The following is a 15,886-nucleotide window of genomic DNA, read 5'->3' on the forward strand; positions in this document are numbered from 1 at the left end:
TACTCTGGCCACATGGTTGTAATGACACTGAAATTTGACCCACCATCCCTCTGTACAGACAGGACAGGCAGCCAGGCCAAATTTCAGTGGGTGGCACTGCAAACTGGCTCATGAGGTTGCAATACCACGCCAGATAAAGGGGAAGCTCGGTCACATGCTGCTGCAACCTGGTATACAAAGTGTTCTTCTACGGCAGCATATGGGGAGTCCACAGAGAACTCAACTCCTGATGGCATTGGCTCATGCACTGAGAGTAAAAGAGGGGAGACTTCCTGGTTGAGAGAGACAGGGGTCTCTGCAGGAAGATTGGGAGGAGGGATGAGCAGGGATTAGAATGAAGTCCCTGACAGGGAGGCAGGGGCTAGAATTTGCCACCACACTCCACCAGCAAGAAATATCTGAATTGACACCACACTGCTATCACTACCCACTTTGGGCTAGAAAAAGTGTTAGTAAAAAAAACCAAATAGTGTTTTCAACTATTTCTACCAGTCTGGTTTAAGAACATATATACAGAAGACAAACTGGCACAGGGGAAGAATCTAATCCAGTGGCCCTGCCAGAGACTGATGTGACATTCCTGACAGGCCAGTCAAAACGACTAAGCACCAAAGAGAGAAGATACTCAACAACATGTACAAATTGAATCTGTTTCCTAATTAGTGAAAGCAACAACACTGTTGGCTGTGATAAACGTAGTCTTTTCAGAAATGTCGGCTAAGGGTGTGATTTTTTTTTTTGGTGGGACCACTTTTCTATACTAGCAAAGGCCCCAGTGTAGATATAGTTGTTCTATAGTTGCTTTCTGCCAGTATACCTGATTTTGCTCAAACTGGTATGAGCTATCTAGCTTAGATTAGTTCTTCGTCTATGAAGCCTTTAACTCTGAGGTTGTGTGGTTTTTTATGTTTGTTTTTTTTTAAATTAAGTCTGTTATATGATATGTTAGGCAACGTTAGCAGTTAGGTTGCTTTGAAGCACAAAAATCTAAAGATTGAGTAGATGAGAGACAAAGCTATTGCACCAAGTTCACTGAATTTACACAAGGCCAGATTATCAGCTGTTGTAAAAATCTGTGTAGCTTCACTTACATCAGTGGTGCTATGTCAATTTAAGCCATCTAAGAATCTGTCCCACAATCTTTTGCAACGAGACTTCTCACTGCCATACCATCTTAAAAGGAAGGGATCTAGCCCAACTCACATAACATGGGTAAAAGTAAGCTCACGAACTAGTACTATTATATCTAGCTCTTACACAGCACAAAACTCTTACGTCCTTTGCCTGTTGGCAATTCCTTCTATATCATGTTGAGTATTATCCAAAATTCATCTTAATTTAGGGCAATCCAGTCTTATTTGACTAAAACATCAGACACACACTTTTGCCAAGATAATCTTTTTACACGTTGGCAAGCTTTACTAGTACAAAAGATTCACACTGAACAGGACAAAGGATTTTCAGCAGGGTTACAAGACAATGCTCAGGAGTTAAGAGCCTAAAACGTATAAGACATCCTATTAAGGAACTATTTTTGTTAATATTCAGCAAATTGGATTTTCCAAGTAGCACTAGCATTTTAGTTTATCAAATCTGTTTTATCCTCCTTAAAAAGTAATTTATCTCCATTTTTGTGGTGTCTTTAGAAAGTGTTAAATACCTATATTGTTTTTAACTCTGATTTCATTTTATGTTTGGATAGACATAGCTATGAGGGAACAAGATACAGACCCACCACAAAAGTAGAAATAAAGAGCTGGAAAACATTCTTTACAGATTAAATTAGTTGGTCAGTTTAAATTATGAATCAAAGCATAGATTGCTTTGAGTACCACTCTGGGACCAGAGTCTCATTACAGCTTTAAGGAAATAACATGATATTAAAGTGTGAATTAGAGATCAGAATCTGGGTCTGCAATCACTACTGACTTAGTGGAGATTCTCTACAGACACCAGTTCAGAACATACAGAAGTTTCCACGAAAGTTCTTTTTAAATTAAAACTGCAGATCAAGAATATTTTTTCTCACCAGTTAACAGGCCAACCCTGCAAGCACTAAGATCTTTCCCCAGCTCCAACTCACCCAGTTGGGAAAGATGCTGCTCCATCTTGTTGTCCTGGTGCATCCACATGACAGACTGCAAAGTGTTGTGTTATTTCCTGCATATCTTCAAAGTTGAAGAGGGGGTTGAAGCAAGTTTTGTCTTCAAGGAACAGAGCGGAAAAAAGAATGTAAGGCGCTAAGATGAAAGACTGAATGGTTTAAACAGTTTTAATCCAGATATCACAAGATACAAACTCTCAAATTGTAGTTTGAGTGTTTTAGTCAGAGTTTCTGCAAGTTTCTCTGCAGATTTAATTTTTCAGTAATTTGAAGTATGGTTCAATTGACTCAACTTACACTTTATTGTTAGAAAGGGGATTAAAAATCCTGTTCCAAAGATAAAGTAATAAAGCAAGTTAACACCATTTAACACCTTGAAGCAGAAAGCTGAACAGTTTCCCAAGAAACTTTTTCATGTAAGTGGTTAAATTCTGGCACTCATGGTCAAAATTTGTGGCAGACCAAAGTCTCAAGGAAATTCTGGACATGAAAGTTAAATTAGAAGTCAGGTGGGACAGAAGTGTTTATCCCAGGATTTAGCTTTTAAAACAACTTCCATTCTACTTCACTTTAATCATCTTTCTTAGGGTTGTTATAACAAACAAACAAACGCGTGAGTGAAAAAGAAAGCAAATCCAAAGAAGTACAATCCAAAATCAATCATCTTTTTTGCAGTATTCTCTTGTCCTTATGTTAGAGGACTGCAAGTTACACCAAACTAGTCTGATGTTTCCCATGGTAGCTACAAGCAGAATACGTTGAAGACGAAAATTTTTACAGGAATGCTATCAAGAAGATTAGGCCTAAAATTTAGGGTTCTTTAGAAATATGAACTTCTCACATTAAGGTTTCTTAATTTCCTCCTGAACTTAAAACCTAATGCCAGCTGTGTTGCATTAGGGTGAGACCCATACAGAAATAACCTATTTAAAAACTGTTCAACATGAAAACAAATTCAGAAGTTAGGCAATGCACCACAAATGGATAAATTAAAATGTTAAAATGCGAGATAAGTAACAGCAAAGTTAGCATTAAAATGTATCAACCCCTTTAACATCACATGTAACTTAACTGAGCAGTTTTAGTATAAAATGTGATGAGCAATAAAACTTTACATAGCATAAAGACAGGTTTTTATTCTTTCCTAGATAGAAGTCTTACAATCTCAACAATTGTTAAGGCCCAGAGGCCATCTGTCCCTAATCCACGGAAAACAGGAAATGAAATATAGGGATGCTTCTATCAAACCACCATGAAGAAATGAGTTACAATAGGATTACTGATGGAAGAGTAAACTCTTTGAAGCAGGGACCATGACTTTCCGTGTGTTTACACAGCACAACGGCCCCCTAATCCTAATTGTGGTAGTGCCCACAGGTCCACCAGTAAACATCAATGACTGAGTGAAGAAATGCCAAGTCTCGTGGAGTGACAGTGGCCAAAACATATTTGGTATTAGATTTTGACTTTTTGTCTAACTGGCATTTCATTGGATTGCATCTATACAAGATTAAACCATGCAGCACTGAGGAGAAACATTACACTTTGTGCTGACACCATTTCATCATCCACTGATTTATTCTAGTTTGAATATATACAAAGTTCTAGACGTCCTGACACATACATAGTTAAATACATAAAAGCTCTCAACAGTATTAGGACAATTATTTAAAAAGGAATCTTCCACAAAGTTTCTTTCCACCCTTGTGTCATTTTCTGACGCATACTCTTTTCCTGCTCCAAAATCCCTATCAAGTACATGTTGCTGCATGGTGCTTGGAAGGTCCCCAAATATAGCCTAATTTTGACCCAGAGGTCCTTCACCTTTCATCTAGAAAGATTTTATTTACAGGTACAAGGATTTATAAAAAGGGAAAATCCACTCAGAACTCAAGCCACTTTTTCCCTTAAATCAGGGTATTAAGAAAGTCATGTCTATGAGAGGAAAGAGTGGCTCCACACAAGCCAACAATTAGTCTTTTGATGCCCTTTATCTTAGTAGAAAGTTTGTCAAAGGGCACCACTTTCTACTCATATTTGCCAGTATTCAGCCTCATTTCCCTCCTCCTAACTTGCCAGCTAGCCCATTTCTACCAGGAACAAAATCTGGGCCTCTTGTTCATCTGTACCTCCATGTTGGTTTGTTGCACACAATGGCTCACAGCAAAGTCTGGGATGCAGCAAAGGCCAATCTGGATCAACCTGCACTGTGCAACAATTTACTGGCAAGCTGCCACACCAGGATCCTAATTTTACCCTTGAAAATTATGTGCTGCAAGGATCATGGCAGACTGTAAGGTAAAGAACCACAAAGTGATCAGCTGTTACAGATGACCATCACTATGCTGTTGTATGAAAGATCACACTTACGATTCAGTCCAATATCATGGTATGTTAGGATGGCAGGCCTGTTTCCTTTGGGAGTCCCATACATGGTAACATGGACAGAGCCATGCAGAGTCTCAACATCTTGCTCCTGCAAAGAAACAATTGATTACTTATTTTAATGCTCCACTCAGTAGATGCTACTAGATCTTTCACATCATGCACATCCAGCATAATTTGAACATCATTCAAAGTGAAAGGAAAAACCTTAAGGAACTCATCACAGCAATATTCAGATTCTTAATACAGACACCAAGTTCATGGTCATTTTTATTTTATGGGACAGATGTCAAGAGCACTGGATGGGTGTCTACAGATGCATTTTAAAACTGGACTAAATAAGACAGGGGGCCGGGGAGATGGAGGGGGCTCATACACTTTGTTGCTTCTGTAGGCCAAGTTTATTGCACACACAAAAGGTTCCTTGTATTCCTCCATTCTCCACCACAAGTCCCATGTGCCATCCTCCCATTCCCCTTTATTTTAGGGGCCTAATGCAACCCTCTTTCATGCCAAGGCCAGGATGCCCCCTCATACCAGAACTGATCATTCCCCACATGCCACAAGTTGTGTGCTCCTCATTCCCCCCCATCCATGCCAGAGGATCTGTGGGTCTCCCACCAGGGGTTCTACATGCATCTCCAATCCCACATGCCTGCCACTCTTCCTGCCCCAATCATTCTTTTTCTCCTTTCTTTGATCTTTCAGGATGGCAACATCTCTCAAATGTATTGAGGAAAGGGGCAGACCTGAAGTGAAGGGTATTGTTATACTGGAATGTATTAATGGATACCATCAACTGGTTATTTGATCTACAATTAAACAGGAAGCTGAAGCTGCTAGCTCTGTTAACCAGATGCTAGGGGGTACATGTATCATGCCCCCCAACACCCTATTTCTTCCTTTTAGTTTTCCACTTTTCACCAAAAGCAACATTTTCCTCTCTAATGCCTTGAACACTCCCTGAAGTTCTGGGATCGACTGGACATGGTGTTCAACAGTTAGTGTTACATTATCCAAAGAGAGAAAGGCTATGAAGTGACTATTAGGCCTTGCATACTTGGCCAATAAATAATCAACAGCAGCATGTACAGAAATCAGAATTAGTCATGTGCAGTGCTGTTTGTAGCCATGTTGATCAAGATATGTGAGGTAAGATAGATAGCATTTGTCCAGAATTTCTACACTGTGGTGCTTGTGATGATTACAACATAGCCCTTTACTTTAAAGAATAACCTTCAATATGGCAAAGTACCCTGTTAACCTCATTTTTTACTGTAAGCATCCACACAAAAGAGTGTCACACTCAGCTATCAGGATGACTGCATCATCTCTATATATCTGTGGTCAGTACCAGAGAAAGCCATTCCATGAGTGTTGTTATAACCAGTGATAGTCCAAATCTTAACTCCACTAGAGGAAGAGACACTAAAAACAAAATACAAAGAAGTAGTACAAATAAAAAAAAGCCACTCACCCCTCGGTATGCCTGAAAGAGCAAAATGACAAACCCTTATACTGCACTAGTTTGAAGTTTAGAACATCTTACAGCAACTCTGTGGAAGGCCATTGTTAGGGGGCTATGTTTCTCATTAAGCAGATAGCAGCTTACTTCTAGGGGTATTCTGCACCACAGCACAATGCAGAATTTTGCATAAATTTAGTGGGTGCAGAATTTCCTTTCCCTACATAAATAGGCTGCAGTGCTGCTGGCCGCCACTAGGGTGCACTGGATCTAACAGAGCCCAGATCACACAGAAGACACTGCTTGGGGGAGAGAGCTTGAAGGTTCCTGGCAGCTGCAGTTCCCAGCATGCCCTGAGGGAAGGAAACAGTGATGCACAGAAACTCCATGCAAGCCTGGGACCAATTATCAGACTGTTTCTCCCTCTGGGCTCTGGTGTATGGGAGGAGGCAGGTGTCTGGGTCGAAGAGAACATGGGTACCTGGGCTTGGGGGGCCCTGTGACAGGTTTAGGTGTATTGGCTGGGGGGAGGGGAGAGAGTTGTGGGTGTGACCCCCAGCTGGTCTCTAGGGGAGGGAGGAGGCAGAGAAACAGGAATGGAGTTTCTTTAATACTATTTCTGGGGAAATTTTGTGTATTGATAGTTATCAACGTACTTGCAGATGGTATTTTGAAATAAAATTACCAAAAATTGAAACTAGTGTGATTATGTAATGTTATTTTGACAAAGAAAATTTGCAGAATTTTAAAATTGTATGCAGAATTTATTTTTTGTTACATAATGTCCCCAGGAGCAGCAGCTGTAAGTTGTGGTTCAACCTTGTACTGAAGTCTAATATCTGCATGATTTAAAAAAAAAATAGTTTGAAGTTCTCAGCCAATTTCTTACACCCACACCCCTCCCCCACCATTAGTACTAAATTCTCAACTAAGTCTCCTTATGTTTTAAGTAGCAAAAGAGGTGGTGGCGGTAGGGAATACAGCAGTTTGTGAAATATTTTATTCAGATGTTAGCTGTCTACACTATGGTCGACTTAATGCTTATCTAGCAATATGGACTTATACTACTTAGAGATTATGTGAATGTTCTCAGTCCCATGGCATACTCTTCCACCCTAGCTCTAATATTAACTAGAAGGGGGGAGGAATATAAGCCGAAAGAGGGAAAGAACAGGTTAAACAGTTGACACTGTACCTTGGGGAACACCCTGCACTTCCCTCCATTCATCCTTATAAAATCATTATGTGGTATCTATGCAGTCTGTCATATCAAGTGTCTTTGGAAGGCTCATGATGCACTCAGCATTGTTGAAGTAATGTTATAGGTTGTAATTTCATGTACAGTAACTCCTTAATATTGTAATTGTTACTAAAAAACGCAACTTTAATCAAAACCCTGTTAAGTGAATCTAATCTCCCCCGAAGAATTAACATAAATAAGGGGGTAGGTTCCAGGGAAATTTCTCTCAGTCAAAAAAGACACTTTACACACACAAAGTAAGTTTTAAACAATTTAATATGGTACACAGCAATGACTGTAAAGCTTGGATGAGGTGGTGAAGTCAGAGGGTGGGATATTTCCCAGGGGAAGCCTTACTGCTAAATGATGAACAAGCAATGGGCTGAGCCCTCAAAGGTTAATTCATTGTTAATGTAGCCTCACACTTGACAAGGCAGCATGGAGGGAGGGGAGATAGCATGGCAGACACACAGCCTGGGTGTGAGAGAGATGTGCATTACTTAGAGTGGGGTCAGCAGAGCAAACTGTCTAAGTTAATCAGCAAGCTGAGCCAGCAGCTGCTGCCAGGAAGCTCCCTCCAGCCTGAGCCCTGTTGTGTGCCCCCTTGCTCTATGGAAGATGTTAGTGGGTGCAGGAGCAGGGGGAGGAGACACCCTGACATTAGCCTCCCTCTCCCCCCTTTCTGCACAGCAGGATAGCAAGCAGGATGCCCTGGGGCAGAGGACAGGAGCACTACATGGTACTGGGGGGAGGGACAACCAAACTGCCAGCAATTGAGAGCCTACTGGGCAGCTGCCTCACAGGGGACAGAGAGCTGATGGGGGGCTACTGGTTCATGCTGGTTTCCAGCCCCCCACCAGCTAGCTGCAACAGGTTGCTCTTAGTGCAAGCAGGGAACATATGTCACGTGGCAGCTGCCTGTTTTAAGTGAGCATGTTCCCTAATTGATCAGCAATGTAACAAAACATTAACCAGGACAACTTGAAGTGACGAGTTACTAAATATATTTGAGGCTGAAAATGTGTCCTTATGGCTTAAAACAAGCCCAGGCAAAAACTGCCCAGGAGCAGAGGCACAGACAAATCCCTCCAGGAACAGCAGGGCAGTTCACACCTCAGCATGTATTGGACAAACAGAGCAGCCTCACAGGAACAAAGGACACTAGCCTAGGCAACAAAGGATCTGTTGGACACTCAAGTGAGTCATCCCCCTTCCCTTGGTCAGTTTGGGACTAGGATGAGGTAATGTTCACCTGATTCTAAAGCGAGGAGGGGTGGGGCCAAGAAAGAGGAGAGGCAAAGCCAAGAGGGAAGAAACATGATAAAGGGAGAGATGTTTGCCATGCTCTTTTCCACCTCTGTCTACAGCCACCATCAAGAGACTGACGCACTGATCAAGAGGGCAGAGCCTGGCTAAAGGGCAACCAGCCAGCCTGTGGCGAGAAGCATCTAAGTGTTAAGAGCAGCTTAGAATCTGTTTTGCATTTATTTCATTTGACCAAATCTGACTTCTGTTTTCACTTATAATCACTTAAAATCTCTTTTGTAGAGAATTTATTTATTCAGTGCACTTGGTTTGAAGGGTGTTAGAGACACCGCTTGGAATAACAAGCCTGGTACATATCAATTTTGTTGTTAAATGACAGACATAAGCTTACACAGTGTCCAGCAGGCATAAGTGGACACTGCAAGACAGATGGACTGGAGATATTGGCTAGTGTCATTTGGCTGTACAATCCAAGCAGTGGCTAGACAAAAGTGCTCACTCACGTAGCTGGGAGCAGCTTATACTAGAGGCTGTGTGTGAACAGCCTGGGAGTGGGGGTTCTCACAGCAGAGCAGGGTAAAGCTGGCTCCCAGAATTGAGGATTAAAGTGGCTTAGTAGATCACTGGACTAGATAACAGCAGGGGAACGTTACACCAATATTTAGATAAGTTAAATACAGTCAAGTTAGTAGGGCCAGATAAGTACCTTAAGATGAATTTTAAGGAACCAGCTGAAGCAATCTCAGCACCATTAGCAATTATCTCTAAGAACTCATGAGGGTAAGCGAGGTTCCCACAGAGATGGAGAAGGGCAAAACATAAGACTATCTTTAAAAAAGGGGAACAAATAGAAACTGGGAAGTTAAAGACCAGTCAGCCTAATTTTGATACTCAAAGATGCTGGAACAAGTTATTAAGCAATCAATTTGTAAACACCTAGAGGGATATTAGAGTTATGGACCAGTCAACTTATCATGCCAAACCAACCTAATTTGATTCTTTGACAGGGTTACTGGCTTAGGGGATGGGGCAAAGCAGCAGACATACTTTGATTTTAGCAAGGCTTTTGACAGTCCCACATAACATGCCCATATGTGAAGTAGGAAAGTGGGGTCTAGATGAAGTTATGAGGTAGATGTACAACCGGTTGTAAGACTGTAGTCAAATAGCTATTAGAGCCCAGTCTAACAGAGAACATATCCACTGGGGTCCCACACGAGTCAGTCCTGGATCTGGTACTACTCAATATTTTCATTAATGACTTGAATAATGGAATGGAGAGTATGATTATAAAAATTTGCCAGTCAAGCTAGAAGGGGTTGTGAGCATTTTTGAGGATGGATCAGAATTCAAAATGATCTTGACAAACTAGTCTGAAATCAACAGGATACAATTCATTAAGGACAAGTGCAAAGTGCTTCACTTAGGAAAGGGGAAAAAAGAAATCAAATGTACAACTACAAAATGGGCATAACTGGCTAGGCAGTAGTACTGTTGAAAAAGACCTGGGGGGCTATAATGGATCACAAACTGATTATGAGTCAATGTGATGCAGTTGTGGAAGAGGGCTATTATTCTGAGCTCTACTAACAGAAGTGTGGTGTAAGACACAGGTAGCAATTGTTCTTCTCTGCTTTGCACTGGTGAGCCATGAGCTGGAATATTGTGTTCAATTCTGGGTGCCACACTTTAAGATGTGGACAAACTGGAGAATCTAGAGAAGAACAAAAATGATGAAAGGTTCAGAAAACCTGATGAATGAGGAAAGGTTTAAAAAACTGCATGTTTAGTCTTTAAAAAGGCTGTAAGGCAACCTAAGAAAGTCTTCCAATATGCTAAGAGCTGTTATCAAGAGGACTGATCAATGGTTCTCCATCTCTACTGGAGTTAAGACCAGAAGTAAGGAGCTTAATCTGTAGTAAGGGTAGTTAAATTGTGAAATAGGCTTCCAAGGGAAGTTGTGGAATCCCCATCATTGGAGGTTTAAGACCAGGTTAGACAAACCCCTGCTAGAGATGGTCTAGGTTTACTAGGTCCTGCCTCAGCACAGGAGGCTGGATTTGATTACTTCAATGTCCCAGCCAGCCCCACACTTTTAGGATTCTGTGAAAATCAGTACTAAAGATAGTTGAAATAAAAACCTCAAAGAAAGGTAAACTACAAAAGACTATGCTCAAGTGTAATGAGTCTGACTAGCCAAGCAATGAAATTCAGGTAAGAGCAAGAGTGCTTAGTAGAACCTTATTCCTAGATATCCCATCACTGTACTGTATGGTATAGAAACACCCAATGTTTTGACACTCTGCCAGCTCCAGGCATGCATTCTCTTTTTAAATTGTCTTTTTAAAAAAATATAAAAATAAAAAGAGTTTTGCCTTAAGGTATTCTTTCAGGGTAGCACTGTTTCTCTCAAATTAAATAAAGGACTGCACAGAGAAATGAATACACATCTACATCCAAACACCTTTACAGTACAAAGCCAAAATACCAAATACTTGTAAGTAGGGTAAAAAACCTTCACCTTTACTCTAATTCACAACTCAGTAATATAAAAATATACAGTACATAGACATCTAAAGCTAAAGTAGAACTTACAAATTCTAGCATTAAGTTTCTCTTTTTAGTCACATTTTTGGTTGCATTTTTGGTGCAGATACAAGCCCCACAAACACCAAGTGAGCTTACATAACACTTTCTGACCTATGTTCAATGTTATCATTCAGTCTCAAAAGTATTTTAAACACACACCCAAATCTCAATACTTACTGCATTATTTATTAGGTAAACAGTATCTTCCAAATCCAGCACCATTTTTAGAAACAGCAGTGTGATATAAATCCAACAAGTGACCAGGCAGAAACAAGTAGCAGGTTTTAGTTTGACTCTGTAGAAAACCGGGTTATATAGACAAGCTGCTATTCTGCATAAGTTCACAGCTCCTGTGATGCTATAGACAAAACCAAAACCAACTAATTTAGGAGGATGTCATTCTTAAATAGGATTGGAGTCAGGTTTGACCAGAAGTCATGCCTATTCAATACAGTTCAGATAAAGGGGGAAATGCAGCTGTTCACTGTACATAATGCTGAACAATCTGTTCTGAGGGAAAAAACAAAAAACAAAACAACCACACTTAATATACTTAAGTCAAATAATTTTGGATGCAATTCCTGTTAAATGTCACATATGCTGGTGGAAGCACAACTCCAAACCAAACTATTTCATAAGAAAATTCAAGGCTTTTAATTTCAAAGTCTACATTCCTTCCTCCCACCCCCATGTAAAATTAGATGCACATATTTTTCTGAAAAAACTGAGTTTGAAGAAGCTTCTAGTAAGAATTTGAAGGTATACAGTAACTTTAAAATAGCACTTTTTCTTCCAACAGGAATGATCAGAAGGGCTACTTTTTTGTTACACATGCAGACACACTGCACATGTATGACTTGTTTTCTAAACAAGGCACGAACTATAGCAGGGGTAGGCAACCTATGGCACATGTGCTGAGCATGCAAGCTGATTTTCAGTGGCACTCACTGCCTAGGTCCTGGCCACTGGCCCTGAGGGCTCTGTATTTTAATTTAATTTTAAATGAAGCTTCTTAAACATTTTTAAAACCTTATTTACAATAGTTTAATTATATATTAAAGACTTATAGAAAGACCTTCTAAAACATTAAAATGTATTACTGGCACTTGAAACCTTAAATTAGAGTGAATAAATGAAGACTCAGCACACCATTTCTGAAATGTTGCCAACCCCTGAACTATAGCATTTATGGATTTTGTACTTCAATACCAATAATCTCACATATTGGACAATTTTATTCTAGCGAGAGAGATATAACTGGTATGAGATACTACTGCATGGTAGCTGCTGTAAACACATTCTCTCCAGTTTAGTGGTTGCCCCTGGAAGAACTCCTTTTATAAAAAAAGGAGTCTACATTTAGAATTTAAACACTTTCCTTCGTTTTATCCATTCGATGGAAAGATCTTTAGACTTCAGCTAAACAAAGCCATTGACATTTAACCTATGCAACCTACTGCCCCTTCACTATTCCAATTTCCCCAATCTAAAATTTGTCTCAACTTCAACCCTAAGTGTAAAACTATTTTTGGCATATGTAGGATAGGGAAACAAGAATCTAATGGCTGATGTGAATAAGACTGCTCTTAACAGGAGGTGTAATTCTTCAGTCTTTATTAGGAGACTATGGTATAGATTTTTACCTGACTTTGGCTATTTTCCCACAAGAGTTTAATCATTAAGAATTCCAGAATTTCATATACCTGGCCAAATCAAGCCAGTTTCCTTTATATAAAGCTAACTACTTCACATCTCTACTGATCCTCATTACAGATTCAGAAATTGGTCTATGTGATGTTGGGGGATGAGCGTTTTAAAACGCAGAGCACCGAAAACAGATGGCAGCACATCCCAATCAACGTCAATGTTATATTAAGAGGCTCTTCACTGACCAATTCGTATTAAAAACACTATCTTGGAAAAAATCCAAAGTACACTAATCCTATAGAAGGATAAAAAACATGCCATCTGTTCTTGTATCTCTAGCTTTTAAAAAAGGCACATCCTTATTGAGTGTTCTTTAAACAAAAAGAAAACAAGCTACACAGAAAGTTACGGGAACATTCTATATAATGCAATTTGAGAGAAGACAGCTTAGTCTGAAAAGTTGATCATTTTAAAATAGACTTTTGTCATCAAATGACGTTGTGCAGTCATAAGGTTAGAGTGAAGCAATTTGTACATTGATGCATGCAGAGAAGCCCATTTCCCTCTCTTCTCTAAGAGAGAAACTTGTGTTGTTCAGGGGTGCTAAACACTGCCGCTGAACTACAAAAGTTTTTACTGAAGAAAAACAGTGCTTTGTGAGCAGCTCTCTCTCCTGCTGACAAACAGTAGCCACACTGCGTGCCTTTTAGTGGCACTGCTGTAGCGGCACAGCTGTGTCACTAAAAGCCTCATAGTGTAGCTGTAGCCTTAGACTGTTGAGAAGATGGTTAAATTGGATGTTTATATTTTTAAACTGGAATATATGCTCAGACCATCATAGACACTAAAAATAAAGCAGGCATTTTGCTTGAAGCCAAATATTTGATGTTTCAACTGAAACTAGTGCTACATCAACACTATTTGAAAGCTTAAGCTCATCCTTAATCGCCTATTTTTTTCAAGAGCTTTTATTTGGATTTATTTAAAAATGTACCATTCCCTCATTCTATGCACACTATGTCTCCCATCTTCAAGAAATTCTAAGGAAGCAGCTTTCCAGCCTTTTTAATATAAAGTAAGGGGCTTATTAACCTAAACTTGTGTAAACTGTATCCTCCCTTTAGGCTTGTTTTAAACCCATATTACTTATAACTTCTTGGATGATTGTAAGTGAAAATTTAAAATTCCATTTACTAACTATTGTTTATGCTCTGTTTAATTTAATTATATTCTTTCATTGATTTTTTAAGATATACAAAGCATTTTTACTTCTAGTTTAGCACACAATGTTTGGTTCTCTACTTGCAGGGCAATGTTGGCCTGAAACTGTTCACTGAATTTTTTTTAATGGTTACCACTTTTTATTGATGTTTAGTTCTGTGTAAAAGCTTGGTCAAAGTTTAAACACGGGGCCTAAGTTTAAGTTAACAGTGTTTAGATAATGGTCCACATCTCCCTACTTCAGTTGCATAGAGTTGGGCACCTTAACAAACAGCTTGATTTCAGTGGTGCTGAGCACCAGTCTTCCACAGCAATCCTAGTTACTCAGTGCCTTTGTCAGGCCATTTATAACATTCTGTATTACCACTGTCTAGATGACATTTTGGTACCTTACTGCAGGCCCTCTAGTTCTGGTCAGTGATTGTTCACATTGTAATTAGCAAATGGGTTACACTATTTTGCCAAGATAGTATTTCAATGCATCTCCCCTCAACCATCCATTTGGGAGAACACAGCTATGGGGCTGATCACTGTAGCTATGACTACTTGTACCAGTTGGGGGATCTGCCCCTATAAGAACTGAAAAAGGAGATTGGCTCTTGTCAATTTATGGCATGTCTCTTTTTGTAAGAAAGATACAGAGCAGTAGGGAGAGATGAACAGACAGTCACTACCAGTGAACAATGATGGCTAATAGCCATGGAGTTTTAAGAAATGATTGCAACTCATCTCTGCAACCTACAACTATAGTGCAGCAGAAAGTTGAACTCAGTTATTTGGTAACTAAAAAGTTTGATGGTTGACAACCTACTTTTGAACTGTGATCATTGTTAGAAAAAGAATTATGACTAATAATGTCTACCAACCCTTACCAGCTTGACAGGTCCTAAATGTATGATGCAAAAGCATAAAGTTATGCTCTATTCTGCATCAGTTTTAGCATAGACTGGTGTTAAAACAGCTCCTCTCATGTCTAGAATTTCAGTGCTCATGAATTATGTCTAACAATTCCAAGTGATAACCTTAAAACCTGAGTTAAGTGCCCAATACTAACACATCCAGATGTTTGCCAACTTTCACAGGGTAAACACACACCTTGACTTTCCACAGGAAGACAAAAAAAAAAATCAAGCTAATCCCATTTAAAAACAAGGCCAACACAAGCCAATCCCTAAGAACCCCAACACCATGTGACTCGATCCCCCCAGTATGCAGTCTGGGACTATGGTAGGCCACTGTGCACCCCTGACTCTTCCCCCTCCCTGCTACTTACCCAGAGCTGATTAACAAAAAGCAACTCACAAGCCAATTAAACCAAAACCAAACCCAATTTCTACTCCCCTCCCCCCCACAAGTTTGGCATGTCTGATCCAGACATGAGAAAATTTAGGAGTTAATTATGTCACCAACTTCTCCCTTGTTTTAATTTCCACTATCATAATCTGGTTATTTCTCTCCTAAGTCCTACAGTTCAGGTGGGTTTTTAAAAAAAGACAGATTTGGGAGCAGGTATAAATTGAATTGCCAGCTAAAATGTCATTGCAGAAGCAGTCTACAGCAGTGGTTCTCAACCAGGAGCCTGGGGGCCCCTAGAGGACCACAAGGAGGTCACCAAGGGGGTCACCAAGCAGGACCAGTGTTGGGCCCACTGGGGCCCAAGGCAGAAAGCTAAATCCCTGCAGGACTGAATCCCAGGGCCCTTGGGCTGAAGCCAAAGCTTGATCAACTTGGCTCCACAGGGCACCCTGTACCACAGGGTCTGAGGCAATTGCCCTGCTTGCTACCCAATACCACCAGCCCTGGCTTTTATATGCAGAAAACCACTGCGGCACTGGTGACCTGTGGCATTTTTATAGCATGTTGGGGGCCTCAGAAAAAAAGGTTGAAGTTTTCATTAACTGGAAGAAATAAAGTCACTAATTTGCAAATATTTTAGATGCCCCATAAGATTTTGAACAACACTTCTGAA

The 15,886-nt window shown here is 40.1% G+C and overlaps 1 protein-coding gene across 1 annotated transcript in view; it reads right to left on the bottom strand.

Annotated features, from left to right (window-relative positions):
- The window catches only part of NDRG1 (N-myc downstream regulated 1), a 60,710-nt gene that overhangs the window by 21,768 nt on the left and 23,056 nt on the right, over positions 1 to 15,886 (bottom strand). Inside the window, exons 4-5 of the mRNA XM_030553861.1 lie at positions 4,475 to 4,580; positions 2,084 to 2,204 (exon numbers count right to left, since the gene is read on the bottom strand). Of these exons, the coding sequence (XP_030409721.1) occupies positions 2,084 to 2,204; positions 4,475 to 4,580 (227 nt within the window). The remainder of the gene's footprint in view (positions 1 to 2,083; positions 2,205 to 4,474; positions 4,581 to 15,886) is intronic.

Source organism: Gopherus evgoodei, chromosome 2 (assembly GCF_007399415.2).
Source record: "Gopherus evgoodei ecotype Sinaloan lineage chromosome 2, rGopEvg1_v1.p, whole genome shotgun sequence".
NCBI lineage: Eukaryota > Metazoa > Chordata > Testudines > Testudinidae > Gopherus > Gopherus evgoodei.